General features: G+C 34.4%; 1 protein-coding gene across 5 annotated transcripts in view; it reads right to left on the reverse strand.

Moving 5' to 3' along the window:
• The window catches only part of TSGA10 (testis specific 10), a 100,294-nt gene that overhangs the window by 54,039 nt on the left and 19,193 nt on the right, over positions 1–27,062 (reverse strand). For 4 of the 5 annotated variants that reach the window (XM_076001021.1, XM_012787000.3, XM_076001020.1 and 1 more), the window contains exons 4-9: positions 24,744–24,809; positions 23,097–23,264; positions 22,545–22,703; positions 20,291–20,461; positions 20,123–20,200; positions 18,678–18,829 (exon numbers count right to left, since the gene is read on the reverse strand). In XM_076001021.1, coding sequence (XP_075857136.1) covers positions 18,678–18,829; positions 20,123–20,200; positions 20,291–20,461; positions 22,545–22,703; positions 23,097–23,264; positions 24,744–24,809 — 794 coding nt within the window. Of the gene's footprint in view, positions 1–18,677; positions 18,830–20,122; positions 20,201–20,290; positions 20,462–22,544; positions 22,704–23,096; positions 23,265–24,743; positions 24,810–27,062 lie in introns of those variants that run through there. The other variant, XM_012787005.3, reaches the window with a different exon arrangement.

The raw sequence follows: 27,062 nt of genomic DNA on the forward strand, positions 1-27,062 counted from the left end.
AAATAAAACTCTCATACACTATTTACCAAGTAGGGTTCTGTGTGAGAATTGAGAACTAGATAAAATTATCTCAGTGACTATTTTCTCAATTCTCTCAAGGAGAGCACAAAGCTAATACTATTTTAGATTCATAGGAACTCCAGGAGTCCAGTAGTCCTCTCATTTGTGGTTTTGCTTTTTGTGGTTTCAGTTATCCATGGTCAACCAAAAATACTTTTGAGAGAAAGAGAGACCACATTCACATAACTTTCACTATAGTAGTTATACTTGTTCTATTTTATGAGTTACAATTGTTAATTTCTTAGTGTGCCTAATTTATAAATTAACCTTTACCATAGGTATGTATGTATAGAAAAAAACATAGCATATAGAGGTTTCAGTACTATCCGCAGTTTCAGGCACCCACTAAGAGTCTTAGAATATATCCTCCATAGATGAAGAGGGACTACTGTACATACAATGGATATCCTAGCAAATTAGAGCCCAATTCTCAGAAAGGCTGCATTATAAATTGCTAGTAGTACTGTAAAATCAGTGTGGAAAACTGTTTTGTCGTTCTTCATGAACGTGAACACATACTTACCATGTAACTTAGCAACTGAACCTTTATTTACTCAAAAAAATAAAATGTCCACAAAAAGACATGTGCAAAAATTTTACAGAAGTCTTATTCCTTACAGCCAAAGAAGGGTAACTAATCCAAATGTCCATCAATGAAGTATGAATAAACAGATGTGATTTATCAATACTATGCGCTACGACTTAGTAATTTTTTAAAAACTGAACTACTTTTGTAGGTGATAATATGGATGACTTTAAAAACACATTACGTTGAAAGAAATAAGCCAGATACCAAAAAATTACATTGCATCAGTCCATATGTTAGTCAGTCCCAGCTTTGACAGCCAAGTAGGACCTCAAAAATGACTGCACAAGATGATCATGCAAAGTGATCTTTAATAATGAATGGGAAAAAGTATATTTTGCCATGACTTTTAAATATTTTTGTAAAACTAAATATTTTAGTTTAGAGAACTAAAGAGAAATGAAAAAATTAAAACTAATATTTATTGAGTACAGTGTAATTTAAAACATTAGATACACTGAAAATTAACATGTTTTATTTCTTTATAAAAAGCTTATCAAGAGTAATTTGAACAGTGCTTGCCTTCTTCCCATCCTAACAAAATACAGTGCAAATGTGTTTCTTCGAGAATTCCTTTAATGTACTGGTTTTGCCAGTTTCATTTCCACTGGGCCACCTTTATCCTTTTCGTTGCAATTACTTTCTTCATTGATGTTGATACAGTTGCCTTTACTAAATTCTCCTGGCTGCATCTCTAGATTTTCTTGAATAGCAGCAGTGTAACATTCCAATGCTCAGCTATTTCTTCTATAACTCCATTTACATTTGACTCAAACTCTACTTCGTGTTATAACTTTTTGTTTCTTTGTTGTATTTTCAACTTTTATGGCCAAGCCCCCCTTTTAATTATCCATTTTATAAAATGTCATGTATGTTTATCACTGGGAGACAAGGAAGCAACATAACAACAGGCTTTGCTGTCTATGCACAAAATGATTAACACATGTCACTGACCATCACCAACAGACTTTGAAAGAAGTGATGTGATTGATCACTGGTCATGATTGACATCTGTTATTTACGTAGTGATTTACAGATTGAAGAGCTGGTAACTAAGTTTGTACTTCATGCAATTATTCAGTTAAGATACTCTGGTAACTGAAATTTGAACTGTGTTGATGGAGAACTGATATTATTTTACTAAATCCTATTAACCAAATTCATGCACATAGAAACCATGCAGGCCGGGCGCTGTGGCTCACGCCTGTAATCCTAGCTCTTGGGAGGCCGAGGCGGGCGGATTGCTCAAGGTCAGGAGTTCAAAACCAGCCTGAGCAAGAGCGAGACCCCGTCTCTACTATAAACAGAAAGAAATTAATTGGCCAACTGATATATATATACAAAAAAAAAAATTAGCCGGGCATAGTGGCACATGCCTGTAGTCCCAGCTACTCGGGAGGCTGAGGCAGAAGGATCACTCGAGCCCAGGAGTTTGAGGTTGCTGTGAGCTAGGCTGACGCCACGGCACTCACTCTAGCCTGGACAACAAAGCGAGACTCTGTCTCAAAAAAAAAAAAAAAAAAAGAAACCATGCAAAGTGGGGACTGCCTGTATGAAACTCAAATACAGGCAAAATTAAGCTATGGTAGTAAGTGTCAGGTAATGAGGAAGAGGAGAATTAACTGGGAAGAGGAATAAGGAAACTATCTGGAAGAAAGGAAATGTTCTATTATCTTTTTTTTAAGTTGTGGTTACACAGGTATACACAATTGACTAAATTCATCAAACTGACCACATGTTAATATATATTAATGATCTGAATCTAAAAATATATAATAGAACCCAAAAAACAAAATTCAAAAAAATTTCTAAAAGAAATTCTAATGGGTATTCTGCTGACAGAAAATAAAGGATCCCAGATCACTCAAAGGTGATGGAAGGAATAAAAGGTAATGATAAGGATAAATGTACAGGCATATCTAAACAAATATTGATTGAGCAAACAATAATAGTGTCTTATCAAGTTTATATACATATATACACATACATATATGTGTTATTAAAATGGACAACAATGGCACATAAGTTGAGAAAGAGTTAAATAGAATTAGTGTTCTAAGGTCCTTACAATCTCTCAGGTAAATATTAATAAAAAAATAATTAGAGTTTATAACTTCTAAAATGATTTCTAAGCTGATAGATAAAAATAGAATGATTTTTAAAATATCAATCCAAAAGAAGGCAAGAAAATAGAAAAAAGAATCATAATAGACAACAAAAGGAAGTATTTAATAAGATGTTAGATTTAAACCCAAGGATATCAGTAAATATAATGACTATAAATGGACCAAATGATCCAGTTAAAATACAAAGATGTCAGATTAAATTTTAAAGAAGTATATGCTGTTTGTGAAAGATGTCTAAAACATAAGGATACTGAAAGGATGACAGTAAAAGTACAGGAAATATTTTTCATGAAAATGGTTACCAAAAGAAATCTAATGTAGCTATGTTAATATCAGACAAAAAAGTAAAAAACATGACTAAAGATAAAGAAGGTCACTTAGTAATATAAAAATTCTAAATTTATATGTAACTAATAACATATTCTCAAAATATATAAGGAAAACATTAACAGCTTTATAAAGAAGAGATAAATCCACAATCATAGTGGAAAATTTTAACATACCTGTCAATAATAGATATATAAAGTAGGCATAAAATGTAGTATGAAGATAAAACATTTGAATAACATCATTACAAACCTACTAAGCAAATACAAAACACTGCTCCCAACCCTTTCAAAATTTATAACTTCTCAAAAATACACAGATCATTACCAAAAACCATGCATAAAGCAGAGATTAATAAATGTCAGAAAAATGAAATCTAACAGTATGTTCTACAAAATAATGTAATTGAGAAATCAATCATAAAAAATAATTAAAATTCATTATGGTTTTAGAAATTTAAAATCATGCTTATAAATAACCAATGCATAAAATAAATAATGATAATGGAAATTAGAAAAATTTTATAAAGAAAAGAATACATGTCAAAACTTATAGGATATATATGTAAAGAAGTATTTTGAGGGTACTTTATGGCTCTACATGTTTATATTATTAAAAAGGTATGAAAAATAAAAATGTAATCATTCATCTGAAGAAATTAGAGAAAAAAAGATATCTAAAGAAAAGAGAAGGAAATAATAACAAAAGCAAAAAATTGGTCCTTTGAAAAGACTAATAACCACCACCTATTCCAGAACAGAAAAGCAGGAAATCACTACAGAACTACCGACACTGTGTGTCTCAATATTCACAAGGTATTATAAATAACATTATATGAGACCTTTTTTTTTTTTTTTTGAGACAGAGTCTCACTTTGTTGCCCAGGCTAGAGTGAGTGCCATGGCATCAGCCTAGCTCACAGCAACCTCAAACTACTGGGCTTAAGCTATCCTCCTGCCTCAGCCTCCCAAGTAGCTGGGACTACAGGCATGTGCCACCATGCCCGGCTAAATTTTTATATATTTTTAGTTGGTCAATTAATTTCTTTCTATTTACAGTAGAGACGGGGTCTCACTCTTGCTCAGGCTGGTTTCGAACTCCTGCCCTCGAGCGATCCACCCGCCTAAGCCTCCCAGAGTGCTGGAATTACAGGCGTGAGCCACCGCACCCGGCCTATATGACACTTTTTAAAAAATTTAGACAAAATGGACAATGCCAAAAATATATATACTAACTGGCATAAGAAGAAAATTCAAATTATTCCTTTATCTATTAAATAAATGAAATAAAATCTTCCCTTAAAGAAGAGTTGAAATCCAAATGGCTTCACTGGTAAGTTCTACAACTCCAATCTTATACAAACTCTTCCAAGAAATAAAAGAAGATAAATGAATTGGGGAGTATTATAGGGTGGGTTTACATCACCTTGATACCAAATATAGTAAAGAAGCCACAAGAAAGGTAAATTATCAGTCAATAGAAATTATAAAAATAGACGTAAAAATCCTAAACAAAATATCAGTTCTCTACTGGAAAAAAAGTACAAAAGATTTTAATAGCCATTTTACACAAAAGGAAATATAAAGGGTCAATATATATTTTTAAATCCTTGATATCATTATTAAAATCATTTAAAATGTGATTTTCTATAAACTTAGAAAATATTTTTAAATGATATTTAATGCTCCTAAAGACATAACAAAACATGCTTTCTTATTCAGAATTTGGTAAGTAATATAAATCAATAAAGATGTCCTGAAAAATAATATTGAAAAATATGTTAAAACCTTTAAAAACTCATATGTTTTTATTTGAAACTCAACGTTTAGGAATTAATCCTAACAAAAATAAGTAAAGATGGATAAAATAATCATAAGTTAAAATAGCAAAAAGCAGCAACAATCTATGCATCCTAAAAATAGAATGGTTAAAAAAATTATAATTTGGTTAAACTGAAGGTAAAAGGCCATGTGATCACCTCAGAAGTGCAGAAACAGAAGCGGACAAAATACAATATCCATTCCTGAAAAAATTTCCCAGTAAACGAGAAATAGAGGAAATTTCTTCAACTTAACATGAAAAACCTATAGCTTACATCACACTAAATACTGAATACTTTCCCACTAAGAGCTGGAACAAGACAAGATGTCTACTTATTCACCATTTCTATACAACACTGTGTTAGATTCTATTTAACATTGTACTTCTCAGGGTGATAAGACAAGAAAAAGAAAAAAAAAATGCATCCAGACTAAACAAGCAAAACTGTTCTAATTTGCATATACTATAGTTGTTTATGTAGAAAATTAAATGGAATATACAAAAAAAGGCATACTAGAACTAAAAAGTAAATTTAGCAAGGTTGTAAAATATAAGATTAATATATAAAAATCAATTTAAGGATTTCCGGTTTCAGCCCACATGTAAAGAGCTTGGAGCTGGGTGTAGTAGCTTACACCTGTAATCCCAGTACTTTGGGAGGCAATAAAAGAGGATCCCTTGAGATAAGAAGTTCAAGACCAGCCCGGGCAATGTAGTGAGACCCCATTTCTACAAAAAGTTTAAAAATTAGCCAACATGGTGGCTCATGTTGATAGTCCCATCTACTCAGGAGGATGAGGAAGGTAGATCCCTTGAGCTCAGGAGCTTGAGGCTTCAGTGAGTTATAATCATGCCATTGCACTCCAGCCTGGGTGACAGAATGAGAACCTGTCTCTAAGAAAAAAAAAAAAGAGAGAGAGAGAGCTTAGAACCCATCATTCCCATCCTTACAAAAAGAAAAAGGTAGCCAGGCACAGTGGCTCATGCTGTAGTCCCATCTACCCAGGAGGCTAAAGCAGGAGGATCCTTTGAGCACAAGAGTTGAAGCTTCAGTGAGTTACAATCATTCCACTGCACCTCACCCTGGGCAACCTTGCAAAACCTTGTCTCTTAAGGAAAAAGAAAAGGGGAAAAAAAGATAAACAAACTGAAAATCAAAAACACATCAGGGAGTTTCAGGATAAACTGTTACCACAAAATCTGAATGGACAGGCAAATCCAGAGAGTCATAGCTAAATTTGGAAGCAGAACCCAATGGAACAATAAATGGTTAGAAACATTTAAATGACAATTTTGATGAATTGCTGGTGGCTGAGTATGAGAAGGTCTTGCCATGACAGTGAGAAGCTCCTGGGAGCCAATCTTGGAGAGGACCCCATACTTCAGTGTGCTTAACCTCCAGGAACTCTATGAGATTCTCAAGGTAGAGATCTGAGAAAGACCCCCCTAGTGGCTCTGACAGGTGGAAAAGAAAAGTAAATATTGTGAAATATGTCCGGAGAATTCTTCATAATAAATGCTTTTTCTACAGACTTCACCACAGCCTTATCTCAGCTGGAGAAGGACATTCCTCCAACTTTAGCTCCCCTCTAACCTTCCTGTTTCACCTAAGGGAACAAAAAACCAAAGTTATGACACTGGAAAAGCTCTTCTGAATGTCACAGCCTAAAGACACAGATCCACTAAAAAAAAACAAAACTGAGATTTAAGTGTAAAACTAGAGACCACGCCCCTCCCCGCCACCACCAACAGAGTTCTAGTTTTTAGTTGTAATTTTTTGTGAAGAACTGCAAGATGCAGCCTCTCACAGAGACAAAAATCAGGACAATAGAGGAATATGAAACCTCTGGCACCTACAGCTATAGGAAACATTGAATATAACCCAACTCCTAGCCAGATTCACATAAAAATACCCACTAAAGACCTATTAACCTGCTACTAAAATCCAGTATGACATGTCCAACTTTTAACAAAAAACTACAAGGCATGTCATAAGGCAAAAAAAAAAAAAAAAAAACATTCTGAAAGATCAGAACCAATCTCAGATAGAACACAGATATGGGGATTATGAAATAGAAAATTTAAAATAACTATAATAATTAGTTTAAGGGGACCAATGGAAAAAGTAAACAACATGCAATAACAGAAGGATAATACAAGCAGAGAGATACAAACTCTAAGACAGAATCAAAAGGAAATGCTAGAAATAAGAAACAATGTAGCAGAAATAAAGAATGCCCTTTGATATACACTATTGAAGAAAAGAATCATTGAGCTTGAAGACAAGTCAATAAAAACTTCCTGAATGGCAATGCAAAGAGAGAAAAAAATTAAAAAATAAGACAGAATATCCAAGAACTGTGGATATATTTGAAATACCAAAATAAAGAAAAAAATAATAAAACAGAAGATATATTTGACATAAATGTGGCCTAGAACTTTTGAAAATTTATATACATTCTCTATATGCAGAGAACTTGGTCAAAGATTCAAAGATCTAATAAAGATTTGTTTCATGTTCATTGATTGAAACACCCAATATTGTTAAGATGTAAATTGTTCCCAACTTGATCTATAGATTCAATGCAATTTCAATTAAAATTGTTGCAAACTATTTCATAAATATTGACAAAGTAATTCTAAAGTATATATGGAAAGGCAAAAAACTCAGAATGGACAATATGATATTGAAGAAGACAAGAAAGTTTGAGGACTCTCATTACCTGCTTTCAAGACATAATAATAAAACCACAGTAATCAAGACAGCATAGTTTGGCAAAAGAATAGACACAGCTGAGGTGGGAGGAATATTTGCTCCCCAGAATTCAAGGATGGCCTGGGCAACATAGAGAGATCTCATCTCTTTTTTTTTTTTTGAGACAGAGTCTCACTTTGTTGTCCAGGCTAGAGTGAGTGCCGTGGCGTCAGCCTAGCTCACAGCAACCTCAAACTCCTGGGCTCGAGTGATCCTTCTGCCTCAGCCTCCCGAGTAGCTGGGACTACAGGCATGTGCCACTATGCCCGGCTAATTTTTTTTTTTGTATATATATATCAGTTGGCCAATTAATTTCTTTCTGTTTATAGTAGAGACGGGGTCTCGCTCTTGCTCAGGCTGGTTTTGAACTCCTGACCTTGAGCAATCCGCCCGCCTCGGCCTCCCAAGAGCTAGGATTACAGGCGTGAGCCACAGCGCCCGGCCAAGATCTCATCTCTTTAAAGAAAAAAAAAAAAAAAGGCACAGATCAATGGAGCAGAATAGAGACCTGAGAAATAGATCCACACAAATATAAGTCAAATGAACTTTGACAAAGGAGCAAAGGTAATTCAATGCGGAATCAATGGTGCCGAAACAATTTTAGCATGTCCATATGCAAACCTAGACATGGACCCTACATGTTTCACAAAAATTAAGTCAAAATCAATCACTGACCTTAAGTGTAAAATGTAAAACTATATAACTTCTAGAAGAAAAAATAAGAGAACAATCTATGTGCCCTTGGGTTTGGTGATATGTTTTTTTTTTTTTTTTTTTTTTTTTTTGAGACAGAGTCTCGCTTTGTTATCCAGGCTAGAGTGAGTGCCGTGGCGTCAGCCTGGCTCACAGCAACCTCAAACTCCTGGGCTCAAGCAATCCTCCTGCCTCAGCCTCCCACGTAGCTGGGACTACAGGCATGTGCCACCATGCCCGGCTAATTTTTTTTTTTTTTTATATATATATCAGTTGGCCAATTAATTTCTTTCTATTTATAGTAGAGACGGGGTCTCGCTCTTGCTCAGGCTGGTTTTGAACTCCTGACCTTGAGCAATCCGCCCGCCTCGGCCTCCCAAGAGCTAGGATTACAGGCGTGAGCCACAGCGCCCGGCCGATATGTTTTTAAATATAACATCAAAAGCACAATCCACGAAATAAAAAGCTGATAAGTTGGGCTTTATTAAAATTAAACATTTCTGCTCTGCAAAAAAATCAAAACAAACAAACAAAAAACACTGTTAAAAAAATGAAAAGACAAAGCACAGACTGGGAAGATATATTTGCAAAACACATCTGATAAGAAAATATATCCAAAATATACAAAGAACTCTTAATACTCAATAATAAGTAAATAAAAAGTTAAAAAGAGGTAAAAGATTTAAATGAACAGTTTACAAAGGAAGATATACAAATGGAAAATAAATATATAAAAAGATGCTACACATCATTTGTTATTAGAAAACTGAAAATTATAACAATGATATATCATTACCTACTTATAATAGATAAAATCCAAAAATAAGAAAATACCAAATGCTAGCAAGGACACAGAGTGACAGAAACTCTTATTTATTACTAGTAGGAATGCAAAATGGTATAGCCACTTTGGGATAAAATTTGGCACTTTCCGATAAAGCTAAATACAATTTTACTATATGATCTAGCAATATGCTTCTAAGTATTTACTAAACTGATTTGAAAACTTATGTCCACATAGAAACCTGTACATGAAGGTTTATAGCAGCTTTCTTCATAATCACCAAAAACATGGAAGCAAACAAGATATCCTTCAACAGGTACAAGAATAAACAAAATATGATACATCCAGACAATGGAATAATATTTCAGTGATAAGAACAAATGAGTTATCAAGTTACAAAAGATTTGGATTAACTGTAAATACTTATTGCTACACCAATCTCAAAAGGCTACACATACTAGATGATTCCAAATATATGATATTCTATAAAAGGCAAATGCTAGCTTAGGTTAGAGCGAGATCAAAATCAACAGTGATAAATCATATTGATTGTATGTACCACTGATATCCTTGATAGGGTATATTGATATATATATATAGAATGGAACTTTATCTCTGTGATCTTCCTCCCAAAAACATATTACCATAGTCCAATCATGAGACAAACATCAAAAAACAAAAACCCAACTGAGAGACATTCGGCAAAATACCTGATCAATATTCCTCAAAATTGTCAAGGTCATCAAAAATAAGAAAGTCTGAGACTGTCATAGCCAAGAGAAGCCTAAGAAGACATGACAACTAAATGTAATGTGGTATCCTAGATGGGATCCAGGAACAGAAAAAGGACATTAGGAAAAAAGTACAGAAATCTGCATAAATTATGAACTTTAGTTAATAATAAATTTATCAGTATTGGTTCATTAATTGTAATAAATGTACGACACTAATGTAAGATGTTAATATTAGGGGAAATATGGCCATGAGATATAAAAGAATTCCATACTGTCTTCACAATTTTTCTGTAAATCTAAAACTGTACTAAAATAACAAGTTTATTTTTAAAACACAATTGAATTTTCATATAACAATAAAGGATCAGAAAGTAAAACTTTAAAATTTCATTTAAAACAGCATCTGACCATATGAAATACACAGGGATAAATCCAATAAAAGATGAGCAAGACCTGTATGCCAAAAAGTACAATACACTGCTAAAGAAAATTAAAGTGCTAAATAAATGGAGAGATATACTGTGTTGAAAGGTTCAATTTTGTTAACATTTCTCCCTAATTTCAATAAATTCCCAGTAGGCTTTTTTGTATATGTTGTGAAGCTGATTCTAAAATCCAAATAAAATGCAAAAGAACTAGCATAGCCAAACCAACTTTCAAAAAGAAGAACACTGGAGGATTAATACTACCTAATTTGAAGATGTCAAAAACTAAGGTCATTAAGAGTGTTGTACTGGCATTAAGATGTATAGATAGATCCATGGAAAAAGTTGATAAGAAATAGACTCACAAAAATCAACAAAACTGACAAAGCTTTATCTAAATTGAGAAAGAAGAAACAATCTTGACAAAGACGAACAAAGCTGGAGGCCTCACACTTCCTGATTTCAAAGCATATTACAAAGCTACAGTAATCAAAACAGTATGGTACTGAAATAAAGACAGACATATGGAACAGTGAAAAAGAGTAAAGAGCTGAGAATTAAACCCACACATTTATCATGAAATGATCTTTGGCAAGGGTGCCAAAACTACATAACGGGGTAATGATAGTCTCTACAACAAATGAAGCTGGTAAAACTGAATATCCACATGCAAAGAAATTAAACTGGACTATTATCTTACACCATACACAAAAATCAACTCAAAATGGATTAAATAATTAAACATAAGACTTGGAACTATAAAACTCCTAGAAGAAAACCTAGGAGAAAAGCTCCATAACATTGGTCTTGGCAATGATCTCTTGGCTATGATATCAAAAGCACAGGCTGAAGCAAAAATAGACAAGAGAGACTACATGAAACAAACATTTCTGCACAGCAAAGGATGCAATAAACAGAGTTAAAAGGCAACCTACAGAATGGAAGATAATATTTGCAAACCATGTATCTGATAAAGGGTTAGTATCCAAATTATACAAGGAATTCATACAACTCAATAGCAAGAAAAAAAAAACCACTCCATTAAAAAAATGGACGAAGGACTTGAATATACATTTCTCTAAAAACATACAACTGACCAACAGATATATGAAAAGATGCTTCATATCAATAATCATCAGAGAAATGAAAATCAAAACCACAATGAGGTATCTATCACTTCGTACCTTTAGGATGGGGAGGGGAGGGGAGGGGAGGGGGAGGGCCTATTATTACTCTTGTGAAATGTCCAGGGCTCCATAGAGTGTGTTCCTTGGTTCCATTGACAATGGGGCGTGTGTTGACGTCCTCACTGTAGGAGGAGCTGCTGAGCCGTCTCTGTAGCTGTCTGTCCATAGCCTCCATCACCAGCATGTTATTCTCCATTTACTTGGTCTCTTTCCCTGGATGGTTGATGCCCGTCATCCTATCTTCCGAGGCCTGTTCCTGTACGCCTGCAGGAACCCGGCAAAGACCCTGTCAGCTCCTGAAAGGAGCCCATTTTGGAGTGAGTTCCTCCAGAAGGATTCCAGTAATCTTAGGTGCTCCTTTCTTTCTTCTGGGCAGGCCAAGCTTCTACCCAACCTCAAAAGTTATCTACCAATACAAGCCTAGGCATCTGAGCGAAACTGCCAATGATTGAAAGGGTACACCCCTACATGTTGGGCTCCCTGGCTAGCAGGTCCCCTTTCTGTCCTTGGACTGCCCCAAGCACATAAACAGTAGTTGTAAATGGGGTCCTCTAAATGAGGTCCCACCAAATCCATCAAGGCATCATGCTTTCAATTTCTACATTCATGTAGGTGCTTCATAAGAGGCCAAACCAAAGCTTTAGATAGGAGATAAGTCTATGAGAATTCTATCTCCATTTAGCTGTGCCATCCCAAATGTCAGAGCCCAGTCTTTTGTTTTGTTTTGTTTTGTTTTTCCCAGTCTTTAGTTTTTAAGGGGGTCTAAATCTAGCTGGGGTATCAAGGCCTCAAGGAACAGATCACCTCCAGCGGCCTTCTTAGCAGCTCTGCCAATGGCTTGACTTCTTTTTGCCATGCTAGCCGTCTGACTGGGCTCAGCCACAGCCTGTATCGAGGCCATTATTTCAGTGGCAAGGTTAATATTCTTATTGCCTGCCATCAGGAGACCGCTTTTATTTCAAATGGCACTATAGCCATGCATAATCCTAAAAGTGTATTTAGAGTCTGTATAAATGTTTACCTTTTTCTTCTTAATAACTGCAACTCAGCTTCCTGAGCTGAAGTCCCAGGTGGGACTGCTGTGATCACTACATATCCAGCCCCTCATTGCAGAGGTAACTCCGCAGGTAAACAAAGCCCTACACCTAGAAGAGGAATGGACACAGGAAACTCAACTAAAGTGGGATATGATATTGCCGCTTGCCCTCCTCTGCATAAGGTTAGCCATTTAGATGCAGGCTTAAGTTAAGCCCCTAAGAAATAGTTTGTAAGAGACCCCTCCTAGCACCCTGAGGTAAGTATGGTAATATAACCATGAGTAAAAGAATATAGAGTTAAGCAACATATCAAATGAGTGGACCAGGTGCTAACCACTATATATGAGTTTGCCCCTTTCAGGTCCCTGCCCCAGTTGGAAGCAGAGAAGTGGAAGGGACCCTATGAAGTGCCTCTAACAACTCACACCTTGTTAAAACTGTCAGAAGTGAATCCTTGGGTCTATTATACCAAAGTAAAGAGGTGTAGCCCCCAGTGGAGAGGCCAGCCTTTAGGCAATCTAAAGTATTTGCTTGAGAAAAAGAAAAAAAGAAAAATGTTGATATTTTTGTTAATCTTTCTTTGCTGATTTGTTCTGTCTACAGGATAGAGGGACCACTCCTTAGTGAGGATTTCCCCAGGCTATCACCTCTTCTGTTAATCTGTCTTACTGCTAGGTATATTATCTGAAACCTCATTTGGTACAACTATTTCTGTACATAATTTCTGAATTTACACAAGTCAGTCTCTTGGATCACCTACAGGGTACAACTAATAGCTCTACACTCAGAGGTCCCATGTTCCTTTTCTAACCCAGCCCTGTATCGGACATAGTGTGCAAGGTGACAGTCCATTTCACTTTGTCAATCCTCCTGGTTATAGTTATTCCTTATGACCTTTTTCACCTGATAGTCTGTACCTTCCATCTAAAACATTGTCCTAATTCAGCAGGAAGTACCTTGATGACCTCATTGCCCCTCCTCCCATTGATACGCGGAAGGATAAAATTGACAGTGGGGAATATGTAACAGAGAGAATGGCCTAAAAATGGGTAAAAATGTCTTCTGTCTCTTCAAAATCCCCTCACCCCTTTTAGAGAAAACCTATATCCCTGCCTCAGGCCAAACTAAACAAATTAACAATCCCATTTACAACAGAATCAAAAAGAATAAAATACTTAGGAATTTAGCTAAGAAGGTGAAAGATATGTACACTGAAAACTATAAAACTAAAAATCATTAATGAAAGAAACTGAATACAAAAATAAATGGAAAGATATCCTGTGTTCATGGATTTGAAAAATAGTGTCAAAATGTACGTATGATCCATATTGATCTACAGACTGAATGCAATCCCTATCAAAATTGCAATGGTATTTTTCACAGAAAATATAAAAAACAATAATTCAATGGAACCACAAAGGTCCCATACAGTTAAAGTGATCTTGAGCAAAAATAACAAAGCTGGAAGCATCACACTTCTTGATTTCAAATTATACTACAAAGATATAATAATCAAAATGGCATGCTGTTGGCATAAAAACAGACACATAGACTGGTGAAATGAAACAGAAGCCCAGAAATAAAACCACATATGTATGGTCAACTATTCTTTGGCAGGCACCAAGACTAGACAACGGGAAAAGGAGAGTCTCTTTAATAAATGGTGCTGGGAAAGCATGTGCAAAAAAGTGAAATTATATCCTTACCTTACACCATAGGTAAAAATAAACTCAAAATGGATTAAAGAATTAAATATAAGACCTGAAATTATAAAACTCCTAAAAGAAAACATAGAAAGAAAGCTCCATGACACTGATCTTGGCAATGATTATTTGGATATGAAACCAAAAGCAAAATTAAACAAGCGGGATTATATTGAACTAAAGAGTTTCTTCATAGCAAGGAAAAAAAACCAACAAAATGAAAATATTATCCATAAATGGGAGAAAATATTTGCAGATTGGTTACCTGATATTCAAAATATATAAAGAATTCATATAACTTAACAGCAAGAATTCACATGGCTTAATGGCAAGAAAACAAATAATCTCATTTAAAAATGGATAAGGACCTGAATAGATGTTTTTCCAAAGAGGATATGCAAATTGCCAACAAGTATATGAAAAGGTGTTCAACATCACTAAAAATCTAGGGAATGCAAATTGAAACGACAATGAGATATCACCTCACATGTGTGAGGATGGCTATTATCAAAAAGACAAGAGATAACAAGTACTGACAAAGACATAGAGAAAAGGAAATCCTTATACATTGCTGACAGAAATGTAAATTGGTACATTATGGAAAACGGTATCGAGGTCTCTCCAAAAATTAAAAATCGAACTACCATATCATCTAGCAACCCCAATTCTGGGTATATATCCAAAGGAAATAAAATCACTGTCTCAGAGAGATAAATGCACTATCACGTTCATTGCAACATTATTCACAATAGATACGGAAACCACCTAAGTGTTTGTCAATGGATGAATGAATAAAGAAATTATGGTATATATACAATGGAATATTTAGTCATAAAAATGGAGGGAATCCTACCATTTGTGACACATGGATAAACCTGGAAGACATTATACTAAATGATGTAAGTCAGACACAGAAAGACGAATACTGAATGATATCACTTATAGGTAGAATGTATAAAGTCAATCTCATAGAAACAGAATAGAGGGTGGTTAACAGGGATTGGGATGGTATGAAAAAAGGAGAGAGACTGGTCAAAGGATACAAACTTGAAGTTATAAGATAAATAGATTTTGGAAACCTATATTATAGGTTTGTATAGCATGGTAACTATAGTTAATAACAATGTATACTTGAAATTTTCTAAGAGTATATTTTAAGTATTCTCATCATAGACACAAAAAAAGGAACTATGTAAAATGATGGCTATTGCAATTCTCGTGATTGTGGCAATAATTTCATAATATATACATATATCAAAACATCATGTTGTACCCCTTAAATATATAGTTATTATTCATCAATTATACTTTAACAAAGCTGGAAAAAAACTTCAACAATTTAAAATAGAACCATCATATGATGCAGCAATCCCACTTCTGGGTATTTACCCAAAAGAATTGAAAGCAGGATCTCGAAGAGATATCTGCATTCCCATGCTCACTGCAGCATGATTCAGAATAATCAAGAGGTAAAAACAACCTAAATGTCTATCAACAGATGAATGGACAAAGAAAATGTGGTGTATATACATACAATGGAATATCATTCAGCCTTAAAAAGAAATTCTGTCATATGCTATAACAAGGACGAAACTTGACATTATACTAAGTGAAATAAGACAGTCACAAAGGGACAAATATTGCATAATACTCCACTGATAAACAGTATCTAAATAAACTCAGAAACAGAAAGTAGAACGGTAATTATCAGGGCTGAGAGGAAGAGGAAATAGAGAGTGCTATTCAATGGATATAAAGTCATGCAAGATGAAAAAGTTCTAGAGATCTGCTTTACAACATTCTTCTTACAGTTAATGGTACTGTACCATACACTTAGAAATCTGTAGCAGGGTAGCTTGAGTTCAGTTTGGAAAATACAGTACGACCCTGCCAAGAGAAAGAAAAAGAGGGAGGGAGGGAGACAGGAAGGAAGAGACCCACACAGACAACTGACCATCTACACAGATGCAAAACAATTCAATGAAGAAAGGATAGTCTTTTCAACAAATGGTACTGGGACAACTGGACATCCATATGCCAAAAAACTGAACTTCAAGCTACACCTTGAACCATATACAAAAATTAACTTGAAATGACTTATCGATGTAAATGTAAGGGCTAACTATAAAAATGCTAGGAGAAAAATGAGAGAAAATTTCAGTGACCTTAGGCTTGACAAAGATTTCTTAAAAAGAACACAAAATGCTGGGTATAGTTTTTAAATCAATTAACGTCACTTAAAAAACTTCTCCTTTTTAAAAAGAGAAATAGTTGCAAAACATATACCTGAAAAAGGACTTACATCTAGAATATATAAAGAACATTTATAATTTAATAATATAACTCAATAAAAGTATACAAAAGATTTGAACAAACATATCAATAAAGAAGATATATGGATAGCAAACAAGCACATGAACAGAGGCTTAAAGTCATTAGTCATTAGGGAAGGGGAAATTAAAACCATAATACATACCTATTAAAATGGCTAAAATTAAAAAGATATTTCAGGTGTTGGTGAGATTTAAGTACTATTGAAACACTGCTGGTATGAACATAAAATAAAACAGTACAACCAATTTGGAAAACAGTTTAATGGTTTCTTCAAAAGTGAAATATATATCCATTATATGACTCATCTATTCTACTCCTAGGTATTTATCCAAGAAAAATAAAAATATATGACCACACAAAGACTTACATAGAATGTTCTTAGCAGCTTTGTTATAGCCAAAAATTGGAAACAACCAAAATGTCTATATGTGTATCTATACAATGCAGTACTACTTAGCAATCAAAAGGAATAAACTCTTAATTAAACATAACAATATGAATAAATCTGAAAATAATTATGCTGAGTGGAAGTAGCCCAACAAAAGAATATATACCACACAATTTCATTTATATAAAATTTTAGAAAATTCAAACAAATCTCTATGGCAGAAAGCAAAGCAACGGTTGCATGGGGATTGGTGGGGCAGGAGAGAGATTACAGCTCTGTCACCCAGGCTGGAATGCAGTGGCCCTATTACTGCTCACTGCAACCTTGAACTCCTGGGCTCAAGCAATCCTCCTGTCTCAGCCTTCCCAGTCACCACACCTGGCTCATACATACATATATATATATTTTTTTTTTTGGTAGAGATGGCGTGTCTCACTATGTTGCCCAGGATAGTCTCAAAGTCCTGGCCTCAAGTGATCCTCCCACCTCGGCCTCCCACACATGAGGCACTGTACCCAGCTTCCTAAAATTATTATATATCTATCTATTAGAATATTTTCATAAATTATTAAAATGCTTTCAAAAGACTTCCAATGACATGGGAAACTGCTTATAGTGTATAATTAAATTAAACTGGTCAAATATAAAACTATATATAGGCTGATCACAATTATACAGAAAGCTTATGTAATATACAAATTTCTGGTTGGAAACAGATGTATATTAATAGTAATTTTCCCTGCGTTATAGAATCATGGGTTATTTAAATTTTCTTCACACTTTTCTCTATTCCAAGGTTTTCTTTGTTATTGTCATATTATCTTATTATTATTTTTGTTTTACCTGAGCTTGCAATATTCTTACGAATAGGAAATGAAAAAATAAAGGAAATAATCTGACTGATTATCTGTCCTTGATAAGTGATTCCAATCTATGCACCACAGACTCCAGAAAGATCAAGGAGAGACTCTGAGAATTCATATATGGACCAAGCATTATCTGTAGACTTAATAATATATTTCACACTGATATCAACTATTATTTTTCAATGTTCATAGATATACTGAAATTCAACCTTAGGACCTGTAGAACCTCCATTTCTCACATCAACAGATACTAAAAGTAAAACCACTAACATAGAGGTCTTCGGAAAGTCATTCTCCCAAACTTATAGCCTGTATTGATGTTTCTTCTGCTAGCATATCAGTATGTAGAAAGGGCTAGTATAGTACTTAGCATTCAATTAATACACGTTCTACCACATGGTCCTATTTCTCTGCTATGTCTTTTCATTACATCCTAACCCACCCTTTTTATAAACAACTGTCAAACCTGTGCCTCATGTTTTCTTATACTATTTATATCCCAGAACAGAATTTAAAGTTATAAAAGTAAACTAAACAATCAAATACTAAAGTCAAATACTCTCTGTCCCCAGAAGGACTTTGTAAAAGCTATTTCAGTTAAACATTGAGGCCTTTGCAAATTTAAGGTAAGATTACTTAGAATTGCAATTCCTAGTTAAGTGTGGCATTATCAGTCTGTGACTGATCTTGGGAAAATTGTTCAATGAGTGCTAAAATTGCTACAACTATTTCATAATAATCCTCTCAGAAGTTAAAGTCAACATATAACTTAATTTTCATTATAAAATACACTACAAAAGGGAGCTATTAGTTATAGTAACTATCAGTTGTTTAAAGGTAACTTAGTTTACCTCAAAGAATTGTTCTCTGCTTTTTGTCTACCAAGTTCACTTTCGGTATCCATTGCCTTTCTTGCTAGTGATTTCATTTCTTTTTCCACAGTGGTTATGGTTTCCTTCATCAAAGTCATATTTGACATTTGCTCCATACGTTCATCATCAAGCTATACAAGTAGAATGACAAGGTTACTGCCATAACTAAAAAAACCTTAGTAATCTTCCTGAAGAGACATATTCCCTTTGTACAAACTTTGGTTTATAGCAAGATTTATATGATGAGATGATCAGATTAGATCTGAACACTGTGGGAGGTTTTATGGACAAGGTATATTGCATAGTAGGACCAAGATCAAGCCACTCTGTAGCTTTTCCATAAAGCTTATCACAACATATCAGTCTACATTTTTCAATCTAGTTCAATTTGACTGTAGTATACATACCCTATTTGCAAAAGAATTTATTTGTTGTCCAACATTAATAAATGACACATATAAGGCCGGGCGCTGTGGCTCACGCCTGTAATCCTAGCTCTTGGGAGGCCGAGGCGGGCGGATTGCTCAAGGTCAGGAGTTCAAAACCAGCCTGAGCAAGAGCGAGACCCCGTCTCTACTATAAATAGAAAGAAATTAATTGGCCAACTGATATATATATAAAAAATTAGCCGGGCATGGTGGCGCATGCCTGTAGTCCCAGCTACCCGGGAGGCTGAGGCAGAAGGATCACTGGAGCCCAGGAGTTTGAGGTTGCTGTGAGCTAGGCTGACGCCATGGCACTCACTCTAGCCTGGACAACAAAGCGAGACTCTGTCTCAAAAAAAAAAAAAAAAAAAATGACACATATAAAATGGGATTATAAAAAGTTTTTCTCCTGTATAGTGCTTTTTTAACTCATTATAACAAAATATTACAGGTTAATTTATAAATCTATTCAATTAAATTTGGTAACAGAAAGTTAAATGCCCTCATTCCTGTTTCTATAGCAACATCTTCAATATATATTCAGAGCATATCAAATACCTGATTAGTAAAAAGGTGATGCTTCACATTTAAACTCACTTTAAATATGCTTTGCTCACTAATTTTATTTCATCATAATTTTCTCTGCCCTATTCATTCTTTAGGTAGAATAAGCCTTTTTCTTTATATCTGGCAATATTATCTTTAACAAAACAGGGAGATGAAAAAGTTGCTAAAATCACTGAGAATGGGTCCTTAATGGTTTTTTAAAAAGCACACACTTTGCAACCTAACACAAAAAACCTTTACTCACATTTTTAGAATGAAATAAGCTAGTAAAAAAGTGACAATTTATACCATACATACCACCTTAAGTATTTTAGAACTACATACACACACAATTTTAGAAAAATAAAAGAATTCTGAACACAGTAAAAAAGGAAAGGGGAAAGGAAAGCCATTGAGATTGAGAGTTTATAGCCAAAAGTGATTTTTTTTTACGTTATGAACTGTACACTCCAGCTCCTCTATCCTTTGTTCTAAGTGAGCCTTCTCATTAAATGCTGTCTCTTGAGCAATCTGTTTAAAAAACAAAAACAAAACAACGTGTTTTCAACGTCACTGCATTTGTGTTTCACATATGTTCATATAGGTAAAATTCTTTCCAACCTTTAGCCTTTCCCGCAGACTATCTCGTTCTGTGGTCATTCTTCGTAAATCAGTGAAGGCTACATCTCTTTCAGTCTCCACCCGCCGGAGAATAGCATGCGCTGTTGTTGATTTAGGAGACTTACAGCTTTTCATCATTTCTCGTCGAAGTCGGGCAATTTCTTCCTGTGCCTATTATTTAAGCACATAGAATTTTGTTTTAATAAGCCTTAAAACAGACATAAATATGACTATCTAATATCTAGCCAGTTAAAATACAAATGTATATTAATATACAGAAACAATTAGTCAGGTATGGTGGCGCATGCCTATAGTCCCAGCTACTCTGGAGGCAGAGGCAGAAGGATTGCTTAAGGCTCAAAACTCACTTCTAAGTAGATGATTTCTAAAGCTACCTATTCAGCTCTCTCCTCTCTCCCACATTTCTTATTGCATGATGGCAATTACTACCTGAATGTACCACCATCATCTTACTCTGTCTGAAACCAAACTCATATTTTTTCCCTCAAAACACCAATTAGTTTCCTACATCTTCTTTTATAACTACAATGATCTCAGTAGTCATTCAAGACAGAATTTTAGTCATTTCCACTCATCCCTCCTTCTTCCTAAAATCACATCTTGTCAAGTCTTCCTTCAATGTCTTTTGCATCTGTCCATATATTTATTTCCAATGATAGCACCCTTGCTTAGTCCCTTAATGCCTTATACATTGACTACTGAACCAGCCCTTTAAGAAGTCCATGGTCTCTCCCTCCTCCAATAAATTGTTATATAAGAAGAGAATATAGAAAGATTATATGAGAGATAACAAAAAATTGCCACCAGGTTAAAATTAAAAATGCTACTTTGATCATACTTCTCCTACCCATCCCCCAAACAAAAACAAAAACAAAACAACCAGATTACCCATTGTTTATAAAGCAAAATATAAACTCCTTATAAAGTCCATTGAACAACCTCTACCATTTTAGTCCAGAAGTCAGAAAACTATGTATAACTCACAGGCCAAATCTAGCCAGCCTCTTGATTTTGTAGGTCTGTAAGCTGAGAATATTTTTTATATTTTTTAATGGCTGGGAAAAAATATCACAAGAAGAATAGTTCATAACAAGTAAAAATAATATGAAATTCAAAATTCAGTGTCTATAAATAAAAGTTTTACTATAATACAGCCAAGGTTAGTTATTTATGTATTGCCCACAGCTGCTTTCATCCTGCAATGATGGAGCTGCAAAGCTGAAACAGAGACTACATGGCCTACAAAGCAGAAGGTATTTGTCATCTGGGACTTTACAGAAAAAGTTTGTAGACTCCTGCTCTAGTTAAATCCACTTTTCAAGCCTTAGCTCCCCTTTACTCCATGAACACATACACTCTATTCTAGTCTTAAACCTATTTAACTACTAATTTTCCTGCCTTTATTCCTTGCCTCATACCATTCCTCCTGGCCCCTTTCAGAATAATAAAAACTCCTTTCATTCTTCAGAGCTAAAACTTCACATCTTCTAGCAAAGATTTCTTTGATCACCATACAGAAAAATGCCCGCTTCTTTTTGTCTTATACTATCTTCTAGACCACCTATCATAAAGTAACAAAATATAAAATGATATGCTTTATCTCCCCAACTAGACTGTGAATTTATAGAAAACAATGTCTGCATCTTATCAATCATTGTTCTATCCCTTAGAGTAGTAAGCCTAGAACCCTGAATATAGTAGCTCTAATTCTTTAAAACTTTTGATACTTTCATAAGAAACTATGTTGGTGATTTATGGTATTTAATACTTGGGTAAAAGAGCTAATTTGATTATATAAAAGCTACACAATTCTAAGATAGAAAGTAGAGATAAACTACACACTGATTTTATTTTCTAAAATTAGGCAAATTATATGGCAATTCCTAAAGTGATGTGTTAGTATTTTTCTAACCCCCAAATCCTGATCTTTTTACCTTGAACTTTCTACACCCTTTCATTTAACACTTTCCTCATTTCTTATTCCAGAAATCAGACTATTTTTTACGCATGCATATGATCTTTTGGGGGGTATGGGGATAACATATATATGTATACTCATGCATTTATTGTATTGGAAATATATTTAAGAATATCTTAAGAGCAAATATAATTCCCAAATGTTAGATTCATTTGATTGGCAGGTTTAAGCACTCACACAGAACTTAAAGAATTATGTATCTCTAGAACTGAATATTACCACTTACATAATTTGTTTATTAATAAATAAGTTTACCTGTTCATATAGAAGGAAGGTCTTGTCTCTTTCAGATGTAAGAACCTTGACATTACCCTGAATCTCTGCCAAATGACGCTCATATTTTTCCAGCATGCATTTAAGTTCTTCACGATCTCTTGTTGTTGTCTTCAAAAGTTCTACATCACAGTTTGCACCCTACAATTATTATATAAGGGATTTGAAATTCTTTTTTGACATATGGTACTGACAGAGAAGTGCTACTGATGGCAGTATACCATCTCTACTCAAGCAAACAAGACTGTATAATGAAAGGAAATCAAGAAAAACAAGTTACAAAATCACCTTTTTAAAACAGCTTCATTCCTAATTGCTCCATATTTGTCTGATTACTTCCCAAGTACTACTTATGTTGGGGATGAAAAACCAATACTGATGGTCTACTGTGCAATCAAAGAAACCTCTCCCAACCTCTTTGATACAGCAATTCACACCAATCAAAATGAATTATTTCCAGATTAGGTAAGTCAAAGAATAAAAGTCAGTGTTTGAGCAACAAACTCCACAACATTTGTAAGTTTCCAAACATACCCGGAGAGTGGGAGACGGGCGTCTTGGACTTTTAGATCTACTTCTCATCATCTTTCTCAAATTTTGAGCTTCACTCTTGTAGTAATCTCTGTCTGCTTCTAAAGTCTTGACAAAGGAATCAAGTCTGGAAGGAGATTTATTTTGTGCTTTTTCAGTCTCTAAAATTATCTTGTCAAGGAGGAAAAAATTAGGCCATTATTTCAAGCTAAAATATAGCATCATTTTCTAAATAAAACGGAAGACAAATAGGATCCTTAAAAATATTAAATTTGGTATTTTAAAAATAGAATATTTAAAAATAATGAATAATTCAATGAATCAATGATTTATCAATAATTTTTAAAAAGCAATTAGATATCTTTCTTTTCCCAGCATTTCTGGGTATGCTCTATTTTTATTTAACTGAAAGCACCCCTAAATTTACTCAATAGTTTTGGGGGAAAAAATGGTAAAGAAATTTTGCAGAGGTCAGAAATGTCCAGAGACCTAGTACTAGTCCTAGAAATGGGATTAATTTGCTTTAGAAAAACTTATATACTACTATCAAAGCATCTGTTAAAGCACCAAAGTTTTTTATTCAATAATTATTCAATAAATGAATCAATTAAATGAATGCTGGGTATTTCATACTTGTGTGCACTTTCAATACATTTCTGTGAATTTCCATATATTAGAAACAATTTTTTAGAACATTTATTTTTTTACAACATTTATTTAACAAGACTTTATTGGGAGAAAACTATAGATATACTTTCAGAGTGTTTTAAATATTTTAAATAACAATAAAATGTTTAAACAGAGCAGTTATCATTTTACATTGTCAGATAAATAAAACATTGGTTTGAAATTAAGCAACAAAATTTAAGACCTAGAAATATTTATTATAGGCTGGGCAAAGTGGCTCACACTTGTAATCCTAGCACTTTGGGAGGCCAAGGCAGGAGGATCACTTGAGCCCAGCAGTTTGACACTGGCCAGGACAATAGCGAGACCTCATCTCTACAAAAAATTTTAAAAACTTAGCCCACTGTGGTAGTTCATGCCTGTAGTCCCAGCTACTCAAGAGCCTGAAGCAGGAGGACTGCTTGAGCCCAGGAGTCTGAGGTTGCAGTAAGCTATGATGACGCCACTGCACTGTAGCCCAGGCACCAGAGTGAGACACTCTGTCTCAAAGAAAAGCCAAAAAAAAACCAAACAAACAAAAAATACACACACACATATATAAACATCATTATTAAGGGGAATAAAAGTTAATGTGTAGACAAATACACATTTTGAAAAATAAATCATTCAAAGTCATCATTTTAAATCAAGTAATCGCTAAGAGCATTTTTCTTTCTTTCTTTTTTTTTTAACAAATGAAAGAGTATGTCTTTTGCTGTAAGTTAAGAGCATTAGTAAAACCAACCAAAAGTGCTCTCCCACTAGGAAAGAAAGGAGCAGTGATGAAAGAATCAAGTGAAGCATCATTCTTACAGATAGGGGTACCTTATATCCGTAGCAGCAGGTGCTGCTTTTAGAAAATAAAAAATTTTTATTGCTCACAAAAGGCCTGAGAGCCAAAACATATATATATATATAATTTTTGTAGCTTACTAACTGAACAAAAATGATCCCTCAGCATTTACTTATGAAAAATGTACTTACAGATCTAAGCCTTTTTATTGTATCTTCTAATACTATTATGTTATTTCGCTGGCAAATAAGTTCAATCTGAAAAACATTTCAAGAAAATTGTTAGTTAAAGATGCTTAAACTGATTTAACTGGAAAAAGAGCATCAAAAAAGAGGGCCCACTTAAAAATAAAAACATAAAGACAGTGAATATTTTAAAGAAGAAATGATAAGCTACCCCTTATGTTTAACTTGGATGCTAAAAGATGAAATATAATTCACCTAGGATGAAATACAGTAGTACCTTTAAATTATCCAATGTTTTATACAAAATATTAACTGATTATATTTTACCAAATTATTCTTCACAAACTGAAAAAAACTGTTAATACTAATTATAATTCTGGGCCAGGCGCAGTGGCTCACACCTGTAATCTTAGCTCTCTGGGAGGCCGAGGCGGGCGGATTGCTCAAGGTCAGGAGTTTAAAACCAGCCTGAGCAAGAGTGAGACCCCATCTCTACTATAAATAGAAAGAAATTAATTGGCCAACTAATATATATAGAAAAAATTAGCTGGGCATGGTGGTGCATGCCTGTAGTCCTAGCTACTTGGGAGGCTGAGGCAGGAGGATTGCTTGAGCCCAGGAGTTTGAGGTTGCTGTGAGCTAGGCTGATGCCATGGCACTCAATCTAGCCTGGGCAATAAAGTGAGACTCTGTCTCAAAAAAAAAAAAAAATTAAAAACTAATTATAATTCTGAAGATGATAATAGGGAAGTGATAAAAGAATGACTGGAATACAAGGTTTCCCAAATTACCCCATTAAGAAAAGATTGCTTTCTCCTCTGAACTGTTTTAACAGCTTAATTTAATGCAACCCACAAAATATTTTGTATTAATAATTTTATGACAGTGAACCTGCTCAGTCTTACAAAATAGCTACCCATAGTCATATATTTAGCACATGACTACATTGTATGTTCCTAAAAAATACAGTGACTAAGTTTTTAATGCAAAGCAGTAAAGTTCTTTGCTAAAAGTTAGCATGAGTTTAAGGAATATATTTTTTAATTCATCAACCTTTCCCTTATTATTCTAAATTTAAATGTATCCTGATCTTGCCTGCTATATATTTTTTAGTGTTCAAGGAAATTCTTCAGACAGAAGGAAAATGATATCAGATGGAAATCCAGATATACACAAAAAAATAAACACCACAACAAACACTGCCTGCTATATTTTAAATATGAGTTTTCTGAAACTATGTCACTTCATTTGTTCTTTAGACCAAAATCTCTTCTAAGATTTCTCTAACAATCATATTTAAGTTTATGAAATATTAATGGGTGCCATTATTTGGAATATAACTTATGTATAGTTTGAATAAGCTTATGTATAGTTTTGAATAGATAATTTTCAATGTTTAAATCTATACTATTATGTAGACACTAAAAAGACATGAGTCTATTTTGAATAATGTATAAAGATTTCCACATTAAATTAAGTATAAAAACTCATATTAGGGCTAGGCATGGTGGCTTATGTCTATAATCCTAGTATTTTCAGAGGCCGAGATAGGAGGATTGCTCAAGCCGAAAATTTGAGACTAACCTGGAAATAGCAAGGCCCCATCTCTACAAAAAATAAAAAAATTAGCCGAACGTGGTGGTGTGCACCTGTAGTCCCAGCTACTCTGGGTGTGAGGCAGGAGGATTGCTCGAGCCCAGGAATTTGAGGCTGCAGTGAGCTATGATCGCACCACTGCACTCCAGCCTGGGCAACAGAATGAGACTCTGTCTCTAAAAAAAAAAAAGAGGAAGAGGATAATAGTCAAAATATACATCAGCTAATAATTCCATCACTCGAAAAAACTACAATGAGCACTCATGTTCTAGGTACCTAAAACAAAAAAGTGAACAAAACAAAGGTTCCTAAAAACAGAAAAAGGTTCCTATCTTTGGGGACCTTACATTTCAGCTGGAATAGAGGATAAAAAAATAAACCTAACAAATAAATTATATAGCGCACTAGGAAAAAAAACTGGCATAATTAAATATATTAGGATTGTTTATGAAGGAACAGGTTAGAATTTTAAATAGGGTGATCAGGGGGTCCTCATTGAAAGGTGACCTTGAGCAAAAACTTGAAGGAGGGAGGAAGTCAACTATACAAAAATCTGAGAGAAGAACATTCCAGGCAAAAGATATAGCTATAACAAAGATTCTAAGGCAACAGGATGCCTGATAAGCTCCAAGGAATAGTGAGGAGACCAGTGTGGCTGGAGCAGAGGGAGGGAGGGGGAAAGGAGTAGGAAAGCACTACAGAGAAAAATCAAGCAGAGGAGACAGAATG

This window comes from Microcebus murinus, chromosome 3 (genome assembly GCF_040939455.1).
Source record: "Microcebus murinus isolate Inina chromosome 3, M.murinus_Inina_mat1.0, whole genome shotgun sequence".
In the NCBI taxonomy this organism is placed as follows: Eukaryota; Metazoa; Chordata; class Mammalia; order Primates; family Cheirogaleidae; genus Microcebus; species Microcebus murinus.